The sequence below is a fragment of the Perca flavescens genome, chromosome 21, assembly GCF_004354835.1.
Source record: "Perca flavescens isolate YP-PL-M2 chromosome 21, PFLA_1.0, whole genome shotgun sequence".
Classification (NCBI taxonomy): Eukaryota; Metazoa; Chordata; class Actinopteri; order Perciformes; family Percidae; genus Perca; species Perca flavescens.
The window spans coordinates 24613541-24638255 of NC_041351.1; the positions used below are offsets into that span (position 1 = coordinate 24613541).

The 24715-nt window shown below is 41.2% G+C and overlaps 1 protein-coding gene across 5 annotated transcripts in view; it reads right to left on the reverse strand.

Moving 5' to 3' along the window:
- LOC114547737 (myosin phosphatase Rho interacting protein) overlaps nucleotides 1-24715 on the reverse strand; it is a 54195-nt gene that overhangs the window by 11359 nt on the left and 18121 nt on the right. For 3 of the 5 annotated variants that reach the window (XR_003691265.1, XM_028567075.1, XM_028567076.1), the window contains exons 4-16: nucleotides 20723-20874; nucleotides 20530-20614; nucleotides 20264-20435; nucleotides 18989-19409; nucleotides 16608-16734; nucleotides 15702-15806; nucleotides 13180-13236; nucleotides 12571-12639; nucleotides 12394-12483; nucleotides 10203-10312; nucleotides 7595-8159; nucleotides 7051-7188; nucleotides 333-2918 (exon numbers count right to left, since the gene is read on the reverse strand). Coding sequence is in view for 4 of the 5 variants with exons in the window: in XM_028567075.1 (XP_028422876.1) it covers nucleotides 333-2918; nucleotides 7051-7188; nucleotides 7595-8159; nucleotides 10203-10312; nucleotides 12394-12483; nucleotides 12571-12639; nucleotides 13180-13236; nucleotides 15702-15806; nucleotides 16608-16734; nucleotides 18989-19409; nucleotides 20264-20435; nucleotides 20530-20614; nucleotides 20723-20874 (4677 nt within the window). In the remaining variant the exon portion in view is untranslated. The remainder of the gene's footprint in view (nucleotides 1-332; nucleotides 2919-7050; nucleotides 7189-7594; nucleotides 8160-10202; nucleotides 10313-12393; nucleotides 12484-12570; nucleotides 12640-13179; nucleotides 13237-15701; nucleotides 15807-16607; nucleotides 16735-18988; nucleotides 19410-20263; nucleotides 20436-20529; nucleotides 20615-20722; nucleotides 20875-24715) is intronic. The other 2 variants (XM_028567077.1, XM_028567078.1) reach the window with 2 other exon arrangements.

Here is a 24715-nt window from a genome sequence, read left to right on the forward strand (position 1 = left end):
TGAGTTGGTGTAAAAGAATCTGATGACTTCTGTTGATTGTTTTGGGCTAATTTAACGTTCCAGTTACTCAAAGTTCTACAACTGATGAAACCTCCAACAAAATGGGTTCCTCAGTACACGACTACTACAGAGTCAATGATCACATAAACCTATAGGAGGTTAGTTTTCATGCAACACAGAAGAAAAGTGGTTCACAGAACAAAGAGCAAGAGTAGGGTAAGCAAGGTTAGGAAGGGGAGTGGGGTTTGGGGAAGGAGGGGGGATCTGGGAATGCCACAAAGGAACACAAGGCATCACAGATGGAGGACGGCAAGGACAAGGAGCGCTTCCACCTTCAGGTTTTCCAGGTCTTTCTCGTATTTCAGCCGTAGAGTCGTATTATCTCCCTGCTCTTCGCGCCGTCTCATCTCTTGGGTCATGACTGAGACTTGGATGACCAGCTCCTGAATGCGCTCCTTCAGGGTGGACGTTTGGGCCAAGGCGTGATGCAGTGGTCGGTCCTCGTCAGGGTTTGCGGGACTCATCATGCTTCTTAGCTCTTCCATTTCCCGGTCAAACCTCTCCATGAGGTTTGTCCTCTCCATCTCATGCTTCTTCTTCAGATTCTCCACGCAGTTCGTCAGCAAGTCGATCTCTTTCACATTTTCTTCTGAACAGACACGCAGTGTTTCACTGGCGTTAGCGATTTCCTGCCTCAACTTTTCAGCTTCCTGCTCGTAGCGGTCTTTGACCTCTCGTAGTTCCTTCCTATGCCGGGCTATCATGTCATGCTCAGTGCACTTGTCCAATGAGTCTATGGGCTCCCCATCAAACTGGATCAAAGTTTTTGGCCCTGTGGCAGTTTTCAAAGTCTCAGATAGTTGATTCTGAAGATCTGACAGTTTGGACTCAAGATCTCTGGTGGCTTCTCTCAATTTAGGACAATCTGAACAATCCAAGCTACCACTCTGAACTTCTATCTGTTTTTGCTTTAATTCTTTCTCATGTTGGACTTTCAGCCTAGTGATCACATAAGACATGTAGGCTTCTTTAAGGGCATCAAACAGATGTTCAGAGGACTGTTTCAGTTCTCGACCTAAATCAAAGCTTGTTAGAGCCAAAGACACAAGCTGGTCATCTTTGGCCAAGTTCACACTGGATGCAATCTGCTTCAAACCATTTGATCTTGCCTCCAAGGTCTCAGTTAACTCTTTAAGAATGAGATCATTTGTTTCATTATCTAGCCATCTGTACATGGCTGCAAAATCTTGCTCTGTCACAATCTCTCTCTCAACTTTTGCTTGTGGACAAGTTCTCCTAATCAAGAGCATCAAGTGCTTCTGTGCCATCATCTGTTGTGCCACACGTCTTTCACAGCTGTGTCTGTTTTCCTCCATTTTGATTTCAGATGAACCCAACAGCTGGCTCCAGAACTCTCCCTCGATTACCAACCTCATGTCTGACTGACTCACACAGAGTGGCTCTTCTTTCGAACAACCAAATAAAGTGCTTTTTAAATCACTGAGCGTTTTCTCTACATTAACATCTACCTTTGCCAACATCTCTAAAACCTGATTAATCGCCTCAGACCTCATCTCAATCTCTTCTACTACTTGCTTTATAAGTCCTTTATCATTAACATGCTTCTCTCCTGCCTCAACACACTCGCTAAGTGTCTTTTCAACACTGGCTGTCTTTATTTCTAACTTCTCTTGTAGCTTTCTTATTTTGTTTTCTGCTTCTCTTAGTTTCTCTCTACTGACTTTCTCAGATTCCTGGTTAAGTGTGATACGTTCACTGTTCCTGACTTCTAGTTCCAAACAGCACTGCTCTGTAGACTGTAGGTTTGCCTCCATCTCAAATAATTTTGCTTGGGAGGCTTCAAGTAGCTCTTTTAGTTGCTCTTTATCTGGGTGTAACTCCTTGTCCTCATAATCTGTGTGAAAGCCTAGACCTTTCAGCGTGGCCTCTTTCAACTGAAGCTTCTTCTCAGTATCTTTAAGGCTGTTACCAAGCTCCTCTAATGTAATCAGAGCTTCATGAAGCCTCAAGGATTTCTCATTCAGCTCCCTCTCGTAATACTCCCTGTCTATGGCGTTTGCCTCGTTTTCAGCCAGCTCAGCCTTCAGTCTTTTCATCTCTTCCATGACCAGGTGATGCTGTTTTCCGCCCTGCTGGCTGATCAGCTCAACTTTTAGTCTGTCAATTTCTCTGTCAGCTTCAGTCAGTTGATTCACTATCTCCTGACAACGTTGCTTCAATGCCCCATTTTCACTAGTTAAAAGTTTAACCCTGTGAGAGAGCATTGCATTCGTCACTTCATTCGTTTCTGAATGGTTTTCAATTTCTGAGAGCGGGCCGTAGGGACTTTTTAGGCTTTCACAACTTTGCTTCTGAACCTTCCCCACCAAATCCTCCATGGTTAGAAGACGGGCTTCGTACTCATGGATGCTTTCTCCTGCCCTGGCTAAACTCTTTTTTAATGTTTCATTTTCTATCTCCTGCTGGTAATTCCACGTCTCCAAGAGCTTCTGAAGTTGATGTTTCTCTGCTCTCTCTTGATTATAACTATGGAATTTCAATAATTTTGCAAGCTCCTTTAGGGACAGAGGTTGACCAGCTATCAAGTCTTCAAGTTCTTGAATTGACTCTGTACTGTCCTGGAACAGGAAGCTAACTGTTTTTTGGACAAGTTCAGTGGGAGGGTCTTCCGGAACGGATGGATTTGGGGGTTCAGAAAAGTAAGGTTCCTTGATGGGGAGGTGAGAAAGCGAAAGGCCAAGCTGTGCCTGCATATTGCGCTTTTTCAGCTCTTGCAGCTTTAGGAGCTCTTTGGTCTCCTGGTACTTCTTTGTTAAACTCTGTGCTTGAGAACTAACCAGTTCGGGCCTCTTCGTCTGGGGCGTCACATCAGCCTCCAGACCCAAAGGGTGCTCCAGCTTGGAAAAGGGGACCAGACAGTTGGTTAACACACAGCAGGGGAGACACAAAGCTTGCTAATAATTTTCAACGTTAACTACCAATAATCTTCCTCATTCAAAAAGTGACACTTCAAAATGATTTCCCATATAATCACAAATTATGTAAATTAACAGTGATTCAAAACAAATTCAAATTACCTTAAGTTTCAATGGTTTGAATTCAAAGCAAATGAAAGAGATTAAATGGCCAGGGTTAGTTAACCAAAACAGAGCATGCACATTAAATGGTTAAAGTTATTTCACGTGGTAAGTAATGCGATATTAGTTTCAGCTAGATGGTTTACTCAGGGATGGAAGGCATACCAGGTCCTTAAAACACATTTTCTTCATTCTCTGGTCCAAGCTCATGTCTTGCACCAAAACAATTGTTTTCTGAGTGGCAATAGGGAGTATTATCAGACTAAAATCTAATGTCCATTTATATTTTCAAACTTTTTCAATAATTCATTGTAAGTCACTTAACTATTCTATTTCTCAAACAAAAAACAAGACAACAATTGCATACACTATAATCTAAAAATCACAACAAAACTTAACTCAACTGTAACCAACTGAATCATCTATAAAAGTAATCATTCAGCCTCAAAACCATTCATACAGCTACACACAAGCACATACATTCCATCAAACATATTTAACAATATTTGTTAAAAGAACAGCAAATGGTTGGTCTGTAGCAGTTAATAGATGATGAGAATCTGGCGTCCATGCAAATAATTAGAAAACAAGCAAAGAAGTTATCATTCATACATGTTGAGCCAAACATTTTAGCAAGTAAAGCTAATGTGCCAGTGACCATGGAGGGTACAATCACTCTAAATTCTTCTAAATTTAAAAAATACAGTGATCAACTATTTTTAGCCAAGTACTACCAAGAATTACAGCTGCAAAAATTAACCAATTAGTTGTCAACAATTAAATGAATCACCAACTATTTTGATAATCGATTAATCGGTTTGAGTCATTCAAAAACTCTCAGATTCCAGCTTCCAGCTCGGATTTCTAGTTTCTTCACTCCTCTATGACAGTAAACAGAATATCTTTGAGTTGAGGACAAAACAAGACCCTTGAGCACCATTTTCTGACCTTTTATAACAACTAACCAATTTATGACGGATTAATCGACAATGAAGTATATGACATATGAATAAAACAGTAATTTAAAAAGGTGCCCTGCCACACAAACACGTTTTTACTTGCATTTTTGAAATATGTTAGGTCTATATGTTTGTGTTATGTCGTGAATGTGAAAATGAACTGCTACCTCCTCTGTAAGCTCTAGCCACTGAAAAGAAATAAGCGGAGAAATCAGGCCAATTACAAAAGCTGGTCAGTCTGACATCATGTTGCCTGAGCTCATTACTATTCATGAGCTCGCCCAGTTGCGCTGGGTAAAGGATGCTGATAGCCAGGCTCTCATTGGCTAGCTGTTAGCCAATCAGAGTCAAGCAGCTTAGCTTGTTAAATATTAATGAGAACTGGCACAAATCGAGCTGAGTCTTCCTGCAGGCTTTCTATGCCACACTAGAATGACTTGAAACAAGGTAGCCAAGGCATTTTTTCACAAAAAATGTTAGAGTCCATGGTAGAACTTCAGACATTACCACAAAGTAATGAAATACGTGTGGCAGGGCACCTTTAAACATTTATGAATATAAGAACCTAAAATAGAAACAAATTGAAAATACATATTAATTAAATAACTATATTTTTAAATGATAACTCAAAATACTATTTTCCACTCCATACCCCACTTGCACTTTTCCATTGTTTAAGTGTAAACTGTAAAGCTAGGTTCATGGTAGCCGCAGTGTTCCCGGCACGAGGCGTGCCCGCCATAAAATGACGTCACAACAGCTGACGTTTCTAGCACGAAGGCTCAGCAAGCTATCGCAGCATGTGGTCATGCCCCTCTGAATTTTTTTAACTACGCGCCCACTGTGCTTTCGGTTCAATGTGGTCGGCTGGTGAAGAGCCTCTACAAACGTGTGTGATTCTTCATGTACAGACAACAGAGAGTCAAACAGCCTTTAATATGTAGTGAAAGTGAAACACCACACTTGGAAAGGAATAAACATTTTGCTGCAGAGTGTGGAAAAGAATGAGAGATCGCTTTCTCAAAGCTAAAAAAAAACAGCTTCATGGAAAGTGTTCTTAACAGTGTTACTGGCAGACAGTAGTTTCTATTTGGAGATAAACGACTACGATTAGAGTAGATAATTGTAATGTTTTGCGGTTTGTCTGTGTTGATCATGGATGTGTTTACTACAGTTTCCTTTACTTCTGGTATCTTCTTCTCTACTACTTCTTGCCTTATTCACAGATTATTTAACAATACATTAAGCATAAACGTCTCCGTGGAGGCCCGGGCACGGTGTCGCATGCAAGTATATCCAACGCTTAAAGAAGGAGGCATGGTTGTCATATAACTTAGGAGATGACAACAACTGTATTTCTATCCACCTTTTTTATGTATATTTTGAATTTTATATTTTGAAAAAAAAGGTAGAAACACCAGAAATAAAATAAAAAATAATGCTACAAGTTTTTGCTTGGCTGAGGTGGAAAAGTTGGTGCACCAAAATGTTACTAAGTGCAATGGAAACATTGTTCCTTGCAGTGTTCTCACAAAACGAGATAAACAACGGAATAAAGTTACCGTTTAGTGAACAATTTTAAGTGACGAGGTAAGTACACTAGGCACGCAAGAGAATGCACATCTTGGCTATTATTTCGTTAGGTGAGAACACGATCTGACCTAAATATAGGAAGTGAACCAAAAAACAGTGCATTTACTAGCCTGCATTTAAGTTAATCCAACCTTGCACACAATTTACAGACTTATGTATGATTCAAGGGACAATAACTTTCAAAATAATAATAATAATAATAATTTATACTTTATTAATCCCGCAAGGGAAATTACAATGTTTTCACTCCGTTAGAATACACATCACACACCGGCCTGAAATACACACGCTCAGTACCTATACTTGCACTAATGGAGAGATGTCAGAGTGAGGGGGCTACAGCTGTCAATGGACAGGCGCCCTGAGCAGTTGGGGATTCAGTGCCTTGCTCAAGAGCACCTTGGCAGTGCCCAGGGGGAGAACTGGCACCTCTCCAGCTACCAGTCCACCACCATACTTCCATGGGTTCCCAACCCAACTCCCTACAGACTGAGCTACTGCCACCCAATAATGACTATATGCTCCTCGTCTGTGTAACACATCATAATCTATCCCTTTCATTGCAGCTCGCCCTCGCCTTTAGCTGCTCATAATGTTTGCCTTCTTCTCAAAACACCAGGAAAGTGTCAGCGAGTTTCACTAGACCATTTCCACAGCCTGACATTTTTTTTTACAGTGCACTTGAGAGTGCAGTGTGAAGACTAACCGAACCAACTGAAAAATTAAACAATGTTGTAAGCCTGCCATGCCCTTAAGCACACCAAGTCCAATGATCTAAAGGTGTAAAAGTGCCCTTAGTATCTTTGTAAAACACGGGGGGGCGGACAACAGTTTCAAACAAAGGGACTCACTTGCACTAACATGCATGCACGGCCACTACATCTTTACATAGCAAATAGCTGTTTGCTGCAAAATGAATGCTTAAAATCTTATATGTAGAACCTTTACTTTTTTTTTTTGGGAAATTCTCTTTATCGTTTAGAGTGAAATTATCCTCAGAAAGTCACGTCATCAACCACAAAACTTGTGTTCCTTGGTCCAAAATTAACGCAATACTGAAGTAACTGCTAGCATGAGTTCAGATATGACACAAAGATAGGATATTAACTAGTAGAAGCCAATGTAGTAATAAGATCTGAATGTTTTTTTTGTTTTGTTTTTTTTACATGCAATGAACTCATGCAAAGGCACATATCTGTAGCTATTGTGTTGCTTTGATGTCAGTTTGTTTGATGTTTTCTTACATTAAAATACAACATGCAAAGAATGTTACAAAATGAAGGAGAAAACACTGCTCAATTGAGAAATTGCAGGAAATCTACAAGAGGATGTCCCATCATAGCAGAGTAACATACAGAGCAATGCAGCTGCACACTGAATACACAGAGACTATAACTCACCGGAGAAATGTAACCTGTCCGGATGCCCTGCTCTCTTTCCACAGCCATTCTCAGCTGGAGCTCCAGATCCTGCTTGTGCTTGTTTGAGTCAAGGAGCTGCTGGTGACAGCTCTCCAACTGTGCCTTCAGGTCCTCTATCTGCAGGAGCAGCAGGGGGAATATTTTGTATACAACTTAAAATGTATCAAAAATGTGAAATATTAAAGGCAGGTTTGGTAATGTTGAAGATTTGAAAGTAGCATCTCCTCGGGGCTCCCCCACACACACACACGTGCACCGCTGCTTGAGAGCAGATTCATATACATATATACACACACACACACACACACACACACACACACACACACACACACACACACACACACACACACACACACACACACACACACACACACACACACACACACATACTGTATATATACACATATTATATATAACACATATCTATCTATCTATCTATCTATCTAGTACTGCTTATTGTTACCCTGGTTTGCAATTTGCTGTGTGTACTTACTAAAGTTGATATTAAATAGACTAAACATACCCCTTGTTTGTAATTCTCCAGTAGCTGGTCCAGCTCAACAGCCTCTCTGAGTTGCACTGTGGCGGGCAGAGGCACCCTCCTCTCCTCCCGTATGGGTGTCTTCTCAACCTGTTGCCAGTGTTGTTCAATCACCTCCTCCACCCTCTGCTGCCTCTCCAAAGACGTGGGAGCTAATGAATCGTTTTGTTCGACTCCCTCTCCACTCTCACAGTCTGTCCTCCCTACTTCTTTAACGGATGTTTGCTCCACTGGTGAGCTAGTCACAGACTCATACCTCTTCCGCCTCTCCTCTCTTCTCCGACTGCGCTCCAGCTCTCCCAGGTCTAGCTGGAGACTCTCGGCCTCTTGAGCCCGCTGCTGAGCCAGAGCCTGAGCAATGGGTCTAAACTCCGCCCAGTCAAAGGTCTTAGAGCGGCCTTCTCTTCTGCGGTCACGTGCCCGGCTCTTTATGACACCCGTAGTGGATTCTCTCTCCACAGATGAGGCCTCAGAACAGAGAAAGTCCTGGGTGAGGTCTGGCCTAACCAGACCATCTAAAGGAGCGGAGCCATGATCCTCAGTTGAGCTGAAAGACAGTAACAAATGCAGGCAATTAAGTTTTAGCTTCAAAATGCTCACCGTCCATGTCCCAAAAGATGGTCTCGATATCACAGACTCCTTAACCCCAATATCCACTGTATTGTGTTGCACCTGCCAGAGACGATCTGCTGGCATTGGGCTGAATTCCATCAGTGGCTCTTTTCCACTCAACTTTGTTTGCCCTGTCTATTTTTGCTGGAGAAACTTGTGTCATGAAATTTACTTTTGAATGCAGGGCTTGAAATTAATGCTTGCCTCTGGCCAGTAATCTCTGTGTTCCAGCAGAATGCCTTATGCAGTTGTCCGAACAGGCAAGTCAAAAATAAATGTGGTCCTGAGAGTGAGAGCCGCTGCTCAGCGACTTGTTCAGCAAGCTTACCTAGAAGTACAAAAGGCCAGCAACAGCAGAGATGCAGCGGGGAAACAGCATATAGAGTCAGAACATTTTCACTTCTAATTCACAGAGTTATATGTGAAAATGTGCTGGACTTATAGGATTGTTTCCCCACTGCCTCTCTGCCGTTGCTGGCCCCCAGCAGCTCACTTAGTTATGTGTACTAATGCTAAGTCCGGCTTGGGTTCAATTTGATTCCGATCTGTGAGGTAAAATTACTTTTACTGAAGTCTGGTTGCATTTTTCTGTTTAATAAGGAAAATGGGTCTAAGAATATTTCTTTTTTTGACATTTAGTGAGTTTATATCATCAATCGCTGGTTGCGGAAGGTTGCGGCCCATTAGGACCAATACCTCACGACATAAAAACAGTTTCTTCCCCTCTGCAGTCAGCCTCTTTAAAAAGGCCCCGGATCCCCACTGACATTGACTCTCAAAAACTAAAAAAAATGCAAAACAGGCCCTTATTTGCCACATAACAGAATAAGAACATGCAGTGTTGTCATTTTCAGTGTTGTTCTACATAGTAGGGGTGTAACAGTTCACAGAATTCACGGTTTGGTTCAATACGAGACAGCGGTGTTACGGTTCGGTACGTTTTCGATACAGCAAAAAGAAAGAAAAGCCAGAGAAATTTACTTGATTTTTTTATTTATTGAAACTAACATCATAAAGTATGATCTTTTTTACTTTGAACAATGACAGAGTTATACTTGACCCATCATCTGGGGTGTCTTCTTAGCAGCATATAAAAAATTAAAAAAATATACAAGTTACAGTCAGGTAGCTTTGTGTAGCCCTTGACGTCCAGGATTAGTCCAACGAATTGTTCGGTTTGTAATGCATACCTAATCGAAAGCCTCATACCCAATGGTTCAATAAGAATACGTGTATTGTTACACCCCTACTAGATAGATAAAGGCGTTATTAATACCCCTATTTATATTTTATTTCAGCACATCCTCATGGTATGTGGGAATAATCTGTACAACATTCTAGAGGCAAAAAGAACCAACACTGCACAATAGCAGAAAAGGCCAGATGCCCTGTTCCTTCAGTAATTCAGAATAAGTTAGATTTGTCCCAGCTATAGAATTGTTACCTGGTATTTGTATGTTTTGTACGTTAATAAATTATATTAATTGTCCAAATCCCTGCTGATCAATAGACCAACATTTTCTATTTTGATGTGTAAGTTTGGGCAAGTATTGGGTATCTCACCCCGGCTGAAAAAGCTTAATGTCAAGCCCTGGAATGTATATAACACCTATTAATAATAATCTATTGACAAATTGAAAATTTTTGTATTGAATGATGCCTTTATTAGTTATTGATTTTATCTTTACGTACACATAGTAAAACTAGTTTTTCTTGTTTGTTTATGACAACTTCTCCAAAGTCTATAAAAGAGAGAGAAAAGAAGGAATTCTAATATATAAATAAGTGACAAAGTATCTGTCACCATTTCAATCATAAATGAGCTGTACATTTTTAGAAAGAGTAGTAGTAGACTGTGTGAAGACGTGACGTAACAACATGATGCCAGTGCGAATGGGTTATCGTATTTCAGAGGCTGAATTATTTGTCATTATGGTTAAGAAAATGTGTGCAGTAGTGTTGACATAGTTGTACTGACCTTGCCACATCAGGGGCAGTGGATGGTCGGACGTTCTTCATGACTGCCTGGATCCAGTTCCTGCGTATTCCTGCTGTCATGGCTGACAGAGTGTGCACTCCCTCCTGGGTCTAAAAAATTAAAAGCACCATGAAATATACACCCTGTTGGGATGTTACCCTATATGTATTGTGATACAACTGACCTGCATTAAATAATTCTTCATTTTAAAAGTTCGGTTTTTGTTTAGAGGGTGTTTTGACAGTGTATACCATGAGATTATATACAATGCCTTGCAAAAGTATTCACCCCCCTTGGCTTTTTACCTATTTTGTTACATTACAGCCTTTAGTTCAATTTTTTTTTTAAATCTGAATTGTATGCGAGGGATAAGAACAGTAGTCAATAGTCTAAGTTGGTGAAGTGAAATGAGAAAAATATATACATAAAACTATTTTTTTTGAAATAAACTGAAAATTGGCATGTGCGTATATATTCACCCCCTTTGTTATGAAGCCCATAAAAAGCTCTGGTGTAACCAATTACCTTCAGAAGTCACAGAATTAATGAAATGATGTCCACCTGTGTGCAATCTAAGTGTCACATGATCTGTCATTACATATACACACCTTTTTTGAAAGGCCCCAGAGGCTGCAACACCTAACCACACACTGCCATGACGACCAAGGAACTCTCCAAACAAGTAAGGCCCAATGTTGTTGAGAAGTACAAGTCAGGGTTAGGTTCCAAAAAAATATCCTAATCTTTGATGATCCCAGAAGCACCATCAAATCTATCATAACCAAATGGAAAGAACATGGCACAACAGCAAACCTGCCAAGAGACGGCAGCCCACCAAAACGGACCGGGCAAGGAGGGCATTAATCAAAGAGGCAGCACAGAGACCTAAGGTAACCGCAGAGTTCCACAGCAGAGACTGGAGTATCTGTACATAGAGTTGGGCTTTATGGCAGAGTGGCCAGAAGAAAGCCATTACTTTCAGCAAAAAAACTAAATGGCACGTTTTGAGTTTGCGAAAAGGCATTTGGGAGACTCCCAAAATGTATGGAGGAAGGTGCTCTGGTTTGATGAGACTAAAACTGAACTTTTTGGCCATCAAAGAAAACGCTATGTCTGGCGCAAACTCAACACATCACATCACCCAAAGAACACCATCCCCACAGTGAAACATGGTGGTGGCAGCATCATGCTGTGTGGATGTTTTTCAGCAGCCGGGACTGGGAAACTGGTCAGACTTGAGGGAAAGATGGATGGTGCCAAATACAGGGATATTCTTAAGCAAAACCTGTACCAGATTTGAGGCTAGGATGGAGGTTCACCTTCCAGCAGGACAATGACCCCGAACACACCGCTAAAGCAACACTTCAGTGGTTTAAGGGGAAACATGTAAATGTGTTGGAATGGCCTAGTTAAAGCCCAGACCTCAATCCACTAAAATCTCTGGTCAGACTTAAAGATTGCTGTTCACAAGCGCAAACCATCCAACTTGAAGGAGCTGGAGCAGTTTTGCAAGGAGGAATGGGCAAAAATCCCAGTGCTAAGATGTGGCAAGCTCATAAAGACTTATCCAAAGCAACTTGGAGCTGTGATTGCCGCAAAAGGTGGCTCTACAAAGTATTGACTCTAGGGGAGTGAATAGTAATATGCACATTGACTTTTTCTGTTATTTTGTCCTATTTGTTGTTTGCTTCACAATTTCAAAAAAAAATAAAATAAAATCTTCAAAGTTGTGGGCATGTTCTGTAAATTAAATGATGCAAATCCTCAAACAATCCATGTTTATTCCAGGTTGCGAGGCAACAAAACACAAAATGCCAAGAGGGGTGAATAATTTTGCAAGGCACTGTACATTTGTCTACCATCAGATTTTGCCATTTTGTTGTAGTAGCTATCAGTTTAATATTTTGGGCTGTATAAGGGCCATTGTGGAACTGCTTTATTTGATTTTTCTAAAATGTATTAAACACCCACCCCCAAAACCCCTGCTTCATATGTGTCCCCCCCAAAAAAAGCCCCTTATTAATCACGAAAAACTCTGCATGCTGTTGCATGGGCTAATGATAGGTTAATATTCCGTCATAGTCCGCGATAACATTTTTAGATCTAATAAAATCAAAGAGTGAAGAATATAACAAGAAGATTTAATAGGAAAAAAACATTTGTCCTTTTATGAAAAGGCAAAACCTCTTACATGTATTTGGAAACCATAGTTGCGTTGAGCCTGGTATTCCGTTACATTGTAGCAAGTAGACAGGTCAATCTCACCATCCAGGTCAGAGGCCTGAGGTAAGACAAAGATGAGACACAAAAGACCCATGAAATAAAACTGTTCAACATAAAATGTATGAAGATAAAATAATATGCTTACCTCCTCTGCAATGGAATCCTTATAGTATCTCAGGCTGTGATCCGTCAAAACAAACCAATATTTCTTCCACTACAACATGTACAGGAACAAAAAGACAAAAAGAGTTCTGTAAAGCAGCCACTCACATCCACAGAGCATGTTAATATAATAAGATATATAAAAGTAGTAGTCACATATTGAATGTCCAGTCAGTCAATAAAACCTGCTCTACAATAGCACAGATTTTGCCTCTGTATATCATATCTATTTTAAAGCCTTCAGGCTCCACCCTAGTCTTTTAAGTCAATTGTAAAGGCCATGGAATGCTAGACATTCAAGAGTGGCTTTTGACTTTCTTTTTAATTACTTTTTTTCCCCATAAAGAAACTTCATAAACTTGCCAAAACTAAATGTCTATTTATTGCACTGTGTAAATATGTCTGGATGATTTGAAGTAAGATACATACATTCTTTCAATTTAAGTTTTACTTATGATTTTTTTTTTTTTTTTTACTCAAACAGATTTTACTTAAACAAAAATAATGATTTATTTTACTGTATTTGGCACCAAGATAACATTTTTATTTGATCTTTTTACAGACAAAGGCAGATTAACAGTTCATTAAGTACCTGGCTTTGCTCATCCAGCTTTACCATCCAACCTTTCTTGAAGTTCAGTAAATCCGGCTAGAAAGAAAAAATGTTGAAAATATTAAAGAAAAAACATCTGCAGTACAGAAAAAAAAATTTGGGTGTAAAATAACATGCAAAATGACATCAGAAGCAATCAAATACAAACCATTTTCCTTTTTGAAAGTGTTTAGTAAATTGCCACCACTTGCCTTACAATATAGCAAAATAAAGCAGGCTACAATTTAGCCTGAAAAGTAGCCTGAAACAATTCCTAAATGACATATGTAATATGTCCAATTCAAGTACTAAATCATATTGTCCTTCTAAAAAAAATTAAGAGCAGAAAAAACACATGCTGTCAGCTGAGGGTAGAAGTTGACCCTACCAATGGATCAAAGACAAATTTAGAAGATATCAGGTGACATTGTCTAAATGCGGTCCACTGGCCAGGGGCAACTTTTTTCAGATTTGTCGGCCTGCTACTCCAGCTGAGGATGCAGAACCCAGTGCTTAATACTGTTGTAGCCAGCTGTGATTCCACACAGTGAAAGAAACACACACGTGAATGGTGAACACAGGAAACAGTGGCTGTGATATACACTTGCTTTTCTGGCCAACAGAAATATACACACAACACAAAATGGGTGCAATGAATACACGCAGCAGGCAAAATCTGCACACAGAGGGAGCAGAATGAGGAGTATAACCTTGAGAGTAGAGAGAGAGAAGAGGGCTGCACTGCCCCTCGCAGCAGGGAGGTTTGGCCTACAACATCCACACCCTTGCACCACCACACCACGGCCAAAGAAACATTAGGAAAAACTCACAATGCTGCAGTACATATCGGTTTCATAAATGCTCCATTTCCCTCATTAGCAATTTCCCCAGTAAAACTAGGTTTTGCTGTTGGAGGGACGACCACGAAGATCTTTCTCAATTTTTAATTCTCTTAACCCCTTAACGCCGACTGTCGCTAATTTGCATCAAACCCCTTCCATTCCGACTGCAGGCGAGATAGCGTGTATATTCCCCTCAATGCCGGTTTGTTTACATGCGATACATACCTAGGAACCTTTTCAATGCACTGGTTTCTCGTAGGACCAGTCGGAGTGGGAGATACATCCGGTTCACGGGAGCGAAATTAACCCTAACCCTACCCCTAACCCTACCCCTACACCTAATCCTACCCCTAAACCTAATCCTACCCCTAAACCTAACCCTACCCCTAAACCTAAAGAAACTACTGTCAATGTTAGGGAGTAGGAGAGTGTTTTCTTTCTTGCCGTTGTCAAGATCCATGTATTTGTCATTTACAGTTTAGAAGTTCTAACAACTTTGTGACATGAATAAAATCTACTATGTGTTTTATTAATTTTACCATTTTGTAAAGAATTTTACCATAATGCCTGTTGTCGCTAATTTGCATCATACCTAAATTTATATCTATTCCATATGCTATAGACAAATTAACAATCTCAACTTAATTTAGCATCAGCTTGGAGCCAGAAACACACATAATATTTTATTTATATAATTGTGAATAAATTCAGGCGTCAAAGGGTTAAAAGGCTCTGACAGACCAACACGACGGCCGACCGTTGGCAGAAAAGGCAGTTGGACTGATCGGTCTGCTCCCAGCTCTCAAAAAAGTGCCTCTGAACACACCGAAGCGGCGCCGACTTGAGCGTACGTTCTATGCGTCTCTAGACCTAGTAAACACAGAGCACGCTGTCGTCAGTCAGCGTTTTCATCAGAGAGTGATGACAGTAGTCAAGAAGGATCGTTGTTGTCATTACTCGGGCTCCTTCTTGTGGAAGAAGCACGGATTCGCTAGTCAAGGGCTAGCACTCCACCAATAAGATTGGTCATTGAGTCCGACTGCCCACTGGCCGATTCAACAAGTCAAATCGGCGGCACGGAACACACCGAACAGTCACCAACCCCGCCAGACTGTCCGACGGCCGATAATCGGGTTGGTGAGTCAGAGCCTTAAGCCCGTTACCTAACCGAATCTAGCCACTCTGCCCCAATAACAACCCAGCAACCTCTTTCTCCCAGCTGAACACCTACAACTTATCCTGACCCAGGATCATACAGCTTAGCAGAAAGGGAAAGGCTTTGTCTGAGAGACCAGAGACACACTGAAACACACTGGCCTTCAGAGGGAATTTTAATAATCAACTGTTGGTTAATGTCCAAACGATCATAACAAATTTAAACCCAAACGTTATCATGAGCTGTATCAGCTGCATCTTGCTATGTATCTTCATTTTTATTTTTTTCAAGCAAAAATGCCAAAACATTACCTTGTAACCCAAAATCTGCTTTGTGTAACACACCCACACACACACTTAACTGAAGCTGTCACCCTTTTAACCTCACTGAGGAATAGGATTAATTTAGTCTCAAACGATGGGTCCCTTCCACACACACACACACACACACACACACACACACACACACACACACACACCTTGATGAGGCTGTTTTACGAAAGCAAGAGAAGAGTATACACTCACCGTCATGACGGACTCAGTGGTCCTTCTGTCCAAGGACTTGGTTCTCCTCAGAGGTGGCAGGGTTGAGGGAAAATCCAGACCCTGACCCACGTCATGCCTCTGCTCCTAAACAACACACATGCAAGTTTTTCTACATTGTTTTCATACCTGTGTAACGTTAACTTACACAGTCAGTTATAGTAAAAATATACAAAATAAAATTGAAATACAAAAGAATGTCCTTTGTGAAAGTCAACATATGGAATACATAATCTAATTTGGTCGTTTGGGTGGGAATTAATGTGCTGTGGAAATAACAACTGCTCCTTCTTTGTCAGTCCACATGTGTTTTGTTGACTATCAACTCTGCGCCACACTGAACCAAATAGAATGAAAAAAACACTGATAGCTTGTATTGTTTGTAAGCAACAGTAAAAATTAATGACAGCTTGTGTGTGCGAATTCAACACACAAGAAGTCTTGGCATCTTTATCCGTATGTGATATTTTTATCTGTGCATGACTTACAAAGATCTAAGGCCAAAATACAAAACTAAAGTGTTTAACAGTGTCTGACTGTGTCTCTGTGCTCCTAAAGTTGGGTTTCGAGTGGTTCTAGCTGAGCGCAGAAGGCCAGGGTGGGAAAGGGAAGCATAATCACAAGGGGAATCCCACCACAGAATGGAAAATGGAAATGAATACAGCACATGCTGCTGACCCCTGACCAACAACAAAAACAAAGACAGGACAGAGAGAGGGAGAGAAGAAGGGTGAGGGTGAAGGGAAAAGGGGAGATTGCTGTGACAGAAAAAAAAAAGTTCTGCAATGTGATGTTTAAAAACACCGTTTACACATCTTTACACCATATCTTTTAAAAAAACTGCTGCACAATGTGGCACTGTTGGATCACATATTCACACACACTTACCTCTCTGTGAAAGCGTCTGTGCTCACTACGGCCCTGTCTGGCTCCACTTATCCCCAAGTCCTCCACCTCCATTTTCTCTGGATTCTCCAGATCCAAGGCCTCCAACTTCTCAATAACACCGGAGCGACTACAGATGGACACACACACACCATTTTTTAGCAAATTTATTTTCATCCTTTAAGATTTAAGAATTAGGAAGAAATGAAAGAAGCATTAAGTTTGGCAAATATGACAAGGCTTTTAGGCCAGATATGGAACATTGCTTATATCAACGATCGGTTAAAGCAGTAGCTTTTTATCATATGGACATAGGTGCATGGAAATCTTCCTTTCGGCTTTATTCAGAGATGGCAACTTAACATTAAATCCACTTTTTTGAGTAAGCAAATGAGATGTACTGTCACGTTCTTACATCAGTAATTGAATGCAATTGTTCATTACAATTGTTCATTACAACAGAGCCTGTAAAACAGTTGACATATTAAAATCATACGACATATTCACCACCACAGAGTTTGAATGCATTTTTTTGAATTTGCAAATGGGGGCATGTTTAAGCTTAAACAGGGTGTTAAATTTAATTAATGACGTGGCCAGGCTGGCTCCGTGGGGAGGCTTATGCCTCAACGCAGAGGTCCAAGGTTCGACTCCGACCTTTCCTGCATGTATTCTCTCTCTCTCTCCTTTCTCACCTGTCCTGTCCATTAAATGTGGAAAAGCCCAAAAAGAAAAATATATATATTTATACAGGTTAGAAGGGCGGTCTGAAATGTTTTGCATGGTCTTTCGCTGTACGTTTTGTTGGGGAATGTGAGATGTTCGAGTCACACACGTCTCGTCTTCATATTAGAAACAAGGAAATGAATTTGGTTCTCACTTCCGCTTGGTCAGTGGCTCTCGGAGTCTGGCGTGTGGGACTGCTGTGATTGGTTGAAGTCACGGGAAACTCATTGGTCAAATTTGTGGAAAAGTTGCGGTGATTGGTCAAAACTGCGAGTCACTGGCCAGATGCACTTGGGACGTTGAGACTTATGGTCAGGGACTTTACCCCGGTTTGTCTGGCATTGCAAGGGGAAATAACCTTTTTTATGGACTGATCTGATGTGAGAAGATGTTCTTAAAAATTAAGAATTTGTTGTTGTTGTGACTTTTACGTAAAAGTGACTCAGGTTAAGACATGAGGCCAAAATGTTAAATTGCTGTTGCATAGATGTAAAAATAGTTGTTCTTCTAGAAATTCTTACAGCAGTTGGGGGGGAAAAGGGTTAGGGTTAACCGAAAGTTTGCCGATCCCGGACCGCCCGACTCCCAGCAGGATGAGCAAACTCGTTGTTGCTGCCGTAACACAGGTTAAATGCAGCACCACCACTGGCCACCAGGGGGTTTGTGCTGCTAAAGTTACAGCCTACCTGGCTGTTGTATGGGCATGTCTATACAGAAGGAGAGTCTGTGTCCGTTAATGTGTTGACGGAGCAGTATGTAATTACTCCTCCTTTTCCTTTCACACCTGGCACTGATGGAGGGACTGAATGGAGCAGGAAGCTGGATGTGGGAGGAAAAAGATGAACCCCATCTGACCCACTCGGTGTGTATGTGTGTAGGACTAAGACCTGTGACTTCTTCACAAACAGCACCAGTGGCCGAGAGGCAGATTACTGAATAGAAAGTACAGAGGCTGTGCATTTTTACAGTCTACTGTATGCTTACAGTTAGTAAGACTGATGATAAAAAAGGGGAGGGGGGGGATGGGATTATTAAGTAACAGTTTTTTTCAGAAATCCAGACGAGAGGGATATTTATGGTTTCAGATATATGTCATATGTCACGAGCAAATTATTTCACACGCGCAGATATTAACTGCCCCTCGCAGGATATAAGTCCTCACGCACCAAGTCAAAAACAGCATTGTACAGGCAGCTGCGAGCGAGAAACAAAAATAGGGAGAGACAAAGAATGGGTGTATAAAACTAAGCAGCAAGCACAGAGAGCAGCCACAGTGCACAAGAGAGCGTCCGCTTGGTAAGCGCTGGAGGGCATACACGCTCTCACAGGTAACTCTGCTCTCGAAGTGGATTTCTTCATTCATTTCATTTTTTTTAAATCACCTGGTCTGTTTGTCTGGGAGAGGAGCGGATAATTTGGCTCACGGTATAAACCTCCTGAACACTGAAGGAATCCTAACCAGGAGAAGCTGACTGCAATGAGGGCAATGGTGGTGAAGACAACAACTCCCCTGATTCCACGATATTTTATTAATGTCACCAAACGGAGTGTGTGACCCCTAGCGACAGAAAACGACATATTGTACGTTTAAGGGCAATGTTTTGGATAAACACTGTTATGGAACAACAGCAGGAGACACAGACACTGCAGACACTGACCTCCTCTCAGGGCTGAGGATGGCTTCCCTCTCCTGCCTGTCAGGGCTCTTAAACCGGCTCCTCTTCTCAGCCTTTCTTGCCTCTGCCTCCATCCTTCGGGAGCGAGGCATGTCGTGGTGGCTGTAGGAGTGGCTGCCCCTCTGGTTGGCCGGGTGGCTGTCGGTGCTGCCGCTGGCATCCGAATCCAGAGAGCTGACTGAGCCACTGATGTGGGAGCCGTTAGAGAGCAGGGAGCTGCCTGAAGGGAAGGGGTCACTGGGGGTTGGGGAGAGGCAGCGTGGGACGCCCCCCAGGCTGGAGCATGAGCCTGTCGGGGAGAGCAGGTCACTGGGGGGCGCAGAGCCATGCAGCACCAGGCTTCCCCGGTCAACCTCGTCGCCATTCACCGAGCCGGCATCAGAGCCCTGTGGTGCACAGTCATCTAGACGAGAGAAACAGAAGACGCCGGAGAACCTCTTAACACTTTCATAACTAAAAAAATCATAAACTTTACTTTGCTGTGTTATTATCTTTACTGCGATACATTTTTTACCACTAGTACCTCCAGAACATTCAAAAATGTTATCACAATATCAGATTTTCACTGCAAGATTATCGTGGCCAAAAGAATTCAAGATAAAAATATTATCACCGTATCTAGAAAATCTTCATCTTTAACTTTTGTTTAGCAAAGGATAATCACGTCATTATTTTGGTTGCTGCCCAAACAGCACAGCTCTATTGATTTCATTGCACATGGCCTCTGAGATCAGCACTTTTATGCACACAAGCCCAGTCTGAAACAAGTCCTCTGATTCGTCGACAGAACCGACTCTATGCATCATGGGTTAAAATCTTGCCCTCAGTAGGCTTCATCTTACGTCAAAACAACACCTTTCAATCTGAATAAATGGATAAACAATCACAAAAGATATTCATTGCTGGATTACAATGCTCCTGAAAGGGATACGATTGCAGCATAGCCCTTGTTGGAAAGCTTTTTAAGGAAATTTTTATTTTAAAATAGTAATAAAGTACTTTGATGTCATATACGACATCAGGGATTGTGTTGGGCATTGAGAAAGTGAGACAAAGCGAGAAAGGAAAGAAACGGAAATGATTTAAGAGGCGCTGGATTACTTACATATTATGATATGTGTGTTATTAACATGATATCAATATTCCATTTTTAAATATCATGGTTATAATCAATACCGGTATATAGTGAGACCCTAGTATGAACTACTTAACACTATACAGAGTTCCTCTATACAAAAGTGGTATTTCTCCCCTAACCTGCAGGGCCCAGTGGTGATCCTGGAGGCAGGTCAGCAGGAGTCCAGACAGCAACCCCCTCAGCCTCTCTCTGGTTCAGCTCCTCCTGCCAGATAATGGAGCTCGAATCTGGAACCATCTCCGCCTCTGGGATACCAGAGCCGGTCACTGCTACCTTGGCTGGACCTGGTTCCTGGACATAAACACAGGAAACAGTCAAAATCAAAAGGAGCAAGAAAGGTACCATCTCAAGCTGTGACGAGTACCCTTTGTGTACTGTGTATTACCTGGGAGGTCGTAGGCTCCACCTTGCGTTTCTTCTTCTGGTTCTGTTTGTTGGTTCGGGGATATATCACTAGCTGTTCACTCCACCTGGAAACAAAGGAGAGTGGTTTTGCCATTTGTGTGTGTGCACACACACACACACACACACACACACTACTCTACCCTCCGATCAGCAGACACATCAAGATAACTAACCCATTGATTATCTCTTTATTCTCTCCTCTGATAAAGTACTCCTGGTCCGGGGTGATGATGCACAGGGAGTTCTTCTGACCCGTCTTGGGCTCTGCGTCTATGACGTCTGTACAGTGGTTCATGTTCACTGTGCCCTGAGGCAGTGTGCTTGGCTAGAGGAGACACAACATAACATTAGTCTGTGTATTCGCTTATACAATTGAACCTTTGGATTAAATGAAAACTGGAATGCTGAAGCAGATGACTACACATTTAAAAGTGGAAATAATAGTACAATTGAAAAGTAGTTTATACATAATTCCACAAAAATCCATCCGTCCATCTTCATCCGCTTATTCGGGGTTCGGTCGTACCAAAATGTATGAAGCAAAATACTAGCAGTGGAATATAAAAATAAGTCAACAAACTTAAACAGGATGCTTGAGTCCCTGGTTTGTTTCAGATAAGTGACTGCCCGACTAAACACCGACATTTCAAATAATTTAAAACTCAAACAGAAGATCTGAGGTAAAACATGTCTAAATGCTTGAAAGTGTTTCGCAGACTTGGCTCCATGGTTCGGCACGGCTAAACTCAACTGTTTTTTAGGTTTTCCATTAGCAAAAGTTGTGTATAGCGCATGGAGGCGAATATTTCTCTCCAACACACTGGACTAACTACAGCTACTGTTGAGAGAAAAAAACGTGACTTTTCTACATCTGCCGTTTTGTGCTTCACAGAGATGTGGCTTGGTGAACTGATACCAGACTACGCTACAGCTGGCTGGTTTCCAGCTGTTCAGAGAAGACCGTAACACAGAGAGCTCTGGCAAATCGAAAGGTGGAGGAATCAAGTTTTTCACAAATAGTGGCTGGTGTTATGATGTAAACACTGTTCTCCTGATCTGGAAACTTTCTTTATCAACTGGACACCCTTTTAATCCCCCCGTGAGTTTGCTTCATTCATTCTAGCTATTGTTTACATTCCACCGCAGGCCAGCGTGCAGGAAGCACAGCGCATGCTCACAGAGATTCTGTGTGTGGAGCAGAAAAACCCGGATTCCCTTTCTATTGTCCTCTGTGACTTAAACAAAAAGGTACAGACAGTTTATTAAATGTCCAACCAGAGAGGAGAATATTTTGGATCACTGTTACACAAACGTCAGCAATGCATATCACGCAGTCCCCCGCGCTGCACTGGGACACTCAGACCATGAACATGGTCTACCTGATTCCCTCATACAGGCAGAAATTAAAAGTTTTTAAACCTGTTATGAGGACATCTAAGAAATGGACCAGTGGTGGATCTTCTGGGATGTCTGGACTGTACAGACTGGGAAGTTTTTAGGACTGCTATCACTATACTGTACACTACTTCGTTCAATTCACGTGCAGATGTTCCTCTGGTTGCCGATAAAAGGATTCAGTAAGTGTTGCGTTGAAGATGATGTCACGACAGTTTGTATGGTGATCAGTAAAAAATCCTGCCTAAACTAAGGGGGTACCATCTGCAATGGAAAACCAAATAGAGAAGAAGACCTGTTAGTAAAAGTGAGTTTAGTCAAGCCGTACCATTCAGTAGAAATGAGGAAAAAGTCTCTTCCAATCCCTTATTTACCTCTCTTTTCAAGAGAGTTTTTGGGCACATTGAGACCGTACTGTATGGACACACATTTTTATCACCAGATCTCCATGGTAACTAGGCAAATCCTTTCGGTTGTAGCACACACTGAGTGAAAAGGGGAGATGACAGCAATGGGTTGCCGGACTAAAGCTGCTTTGTGTGTGATCAGTGAAGAACGTAGAGCTGCGTATGTTTTGTAAATCAGCTAGGACACAGAAGTGCTTCTCTTAGAACACTGAAAAATCTCAATATCTAGGTAGAAAAATGTATATATACTGTATATATTCAACAATACGCTGATCTAAGATGCCTGTATGTTTTGTATGACAGGATAATAAACGCATTGACATTTAAACCTGATAACTTATCCTAAACTTCCTTTCCAACTATCTTTGTGTCCGCTCTGAATCCTGCAGCTCTGTTATCAGGGTTTGCTTCTACAATGTAAATCAGGTGCTGGGTCCTTTTCCAGCTCCTTTTAAGGCCACTGAACACAGATCCAGCTTTATTAAGATCTGCCTGTAAACCCCCAGGGGCTGCCAAATATGGCAATTACACTGTGTCGCACTTTAGAACTTAGACGCTGTGGAAGAATTTCCTCCACTAGAAAGAAACAATCAAACAATGTTTGAGAATAAGCAGTAGTGTGGAACTGTGTGGAACGATGCAGTGTGGTAAAACATGGTCACATCAATAACGTGGAGATATCCGATAAGAGGAGAATGGTAACATACATTCAGTAGTTTAAATGTGGGGAAAAAGCTGAGACTTTAGCCTATATAGTATGCACTTGTGTTATTGATTACCAGTAATAGCTCTTTTTCAAAGCTTTTAACACAATTACACTAGGTTTATTAAACGTCAGGTCTTTGGAGGGAACATCTTTTTAATCAATTATTTTAATATTAAGCACAATCTTGATTTTATGTTTTTAACTGAAACTTGGCTCGACCAAAATAACCTCTCCTAACTTCAGTTTTATGATTGAGACTAGAGTGAATAAGAAAGGAGGTGTAGTCGCCATTTTGTTTAATGACTAACTCCAATGCAAGAAGATATCTTATGGAAATGTAGCTTCTTTTTTAATATGTGGCTCTTCAGCTGAGTTCCTTCTCTAGAGCTATGTTCCTAAATATCTACAGGCTACCTAAATACTGCGCAACCTTCTTTAATGAATTTAATGAACTACTGTCTATAAACTGTATTTAATTTGACTGTGATGGTGATTTTAACATTCATGTTGACAACCCACAGGACAGAGGGACTAAAAAAAAAACTGTGTTGTGGTCTTGATAACTATGGACTGACTCAGCATGTGGCAGAAACCCACACAATAAGGGGCACACTCTGGACTTGATTATCTCCAAAGGTCTGAATATTTCCAAGGTCATGGTCATTGACGTTGCTCTCTCTAAACATTCCTGCGTTTTCTTTGACAGCACTATCTCGGTGCACACAAACAGAGATAATCAGAAAACGGTATATCACTGAAAACAACAGTGAAACATTCATTCAGCTTTTCTCTTTCACACCTGCTCCTCCGTCAGCTTGTAGATCATTTCAATTCTCAAATTCTAAACGTTATTGATGCCATTGCTTCCACTAAGGTGAAAGATGTCTCTGGTAAGAAAAGATCTCCATGGAGAAATTCACGCTGGTGAACAGAAAGAAAAAAAAAAAGTGTGTTGACAAGCTGAACGCAGATGGCAAAAAACAATCTCCAGGGTTATTATGGCATCTATAAAGAGACTTCACATTCATAATTTGGAACAGAGAAATGCATGCGGTCCTTCTCTGACATTATCGTTATATTTTCTATAACAATAATAATAATGCATGTGCCTCGTTTGCTACTGTCGACAGTAGGCCTGCACGATTTGGGGAAAAATATGAAGCACAATTTTTTAGCTTAGTATTGATATCATGATTCTCTGCCACAATTTCTTTCTCACGAAGTGTAATGTTTATTGCACACATGAACCATGACAAAACAAAACAAACTGGCAGTACCAAACAGATTTTTTTTGGCACTTATAGCACATCACCACAAGCCTGTAAACATAGAGGCTTCAATGAATAGAGAAGCCATTTAAGTACAGAAGGCTACCAAAAATAGTGAAATATAACACATTAGACTAAATATAGCCCTGATACAGGCTCTATCTGAACTCCTTGAACATGTCTTTAAATAATTAAAACATGTCAATGTCAAATGCTTTCAATAAATTAATTGGAAAAAAGTCATTTAAAAATTAAATCGCGAACAGGGGTGAATCGAGATCGCGATTTTATAACGATTTATCGTGCAGGCCTAGTCGACAGGCTAACAAACCCTCCAGTGTCAGTAGCATCTGAACTTTTATCCACCAGGGTAAACATGTCTCTACTTTC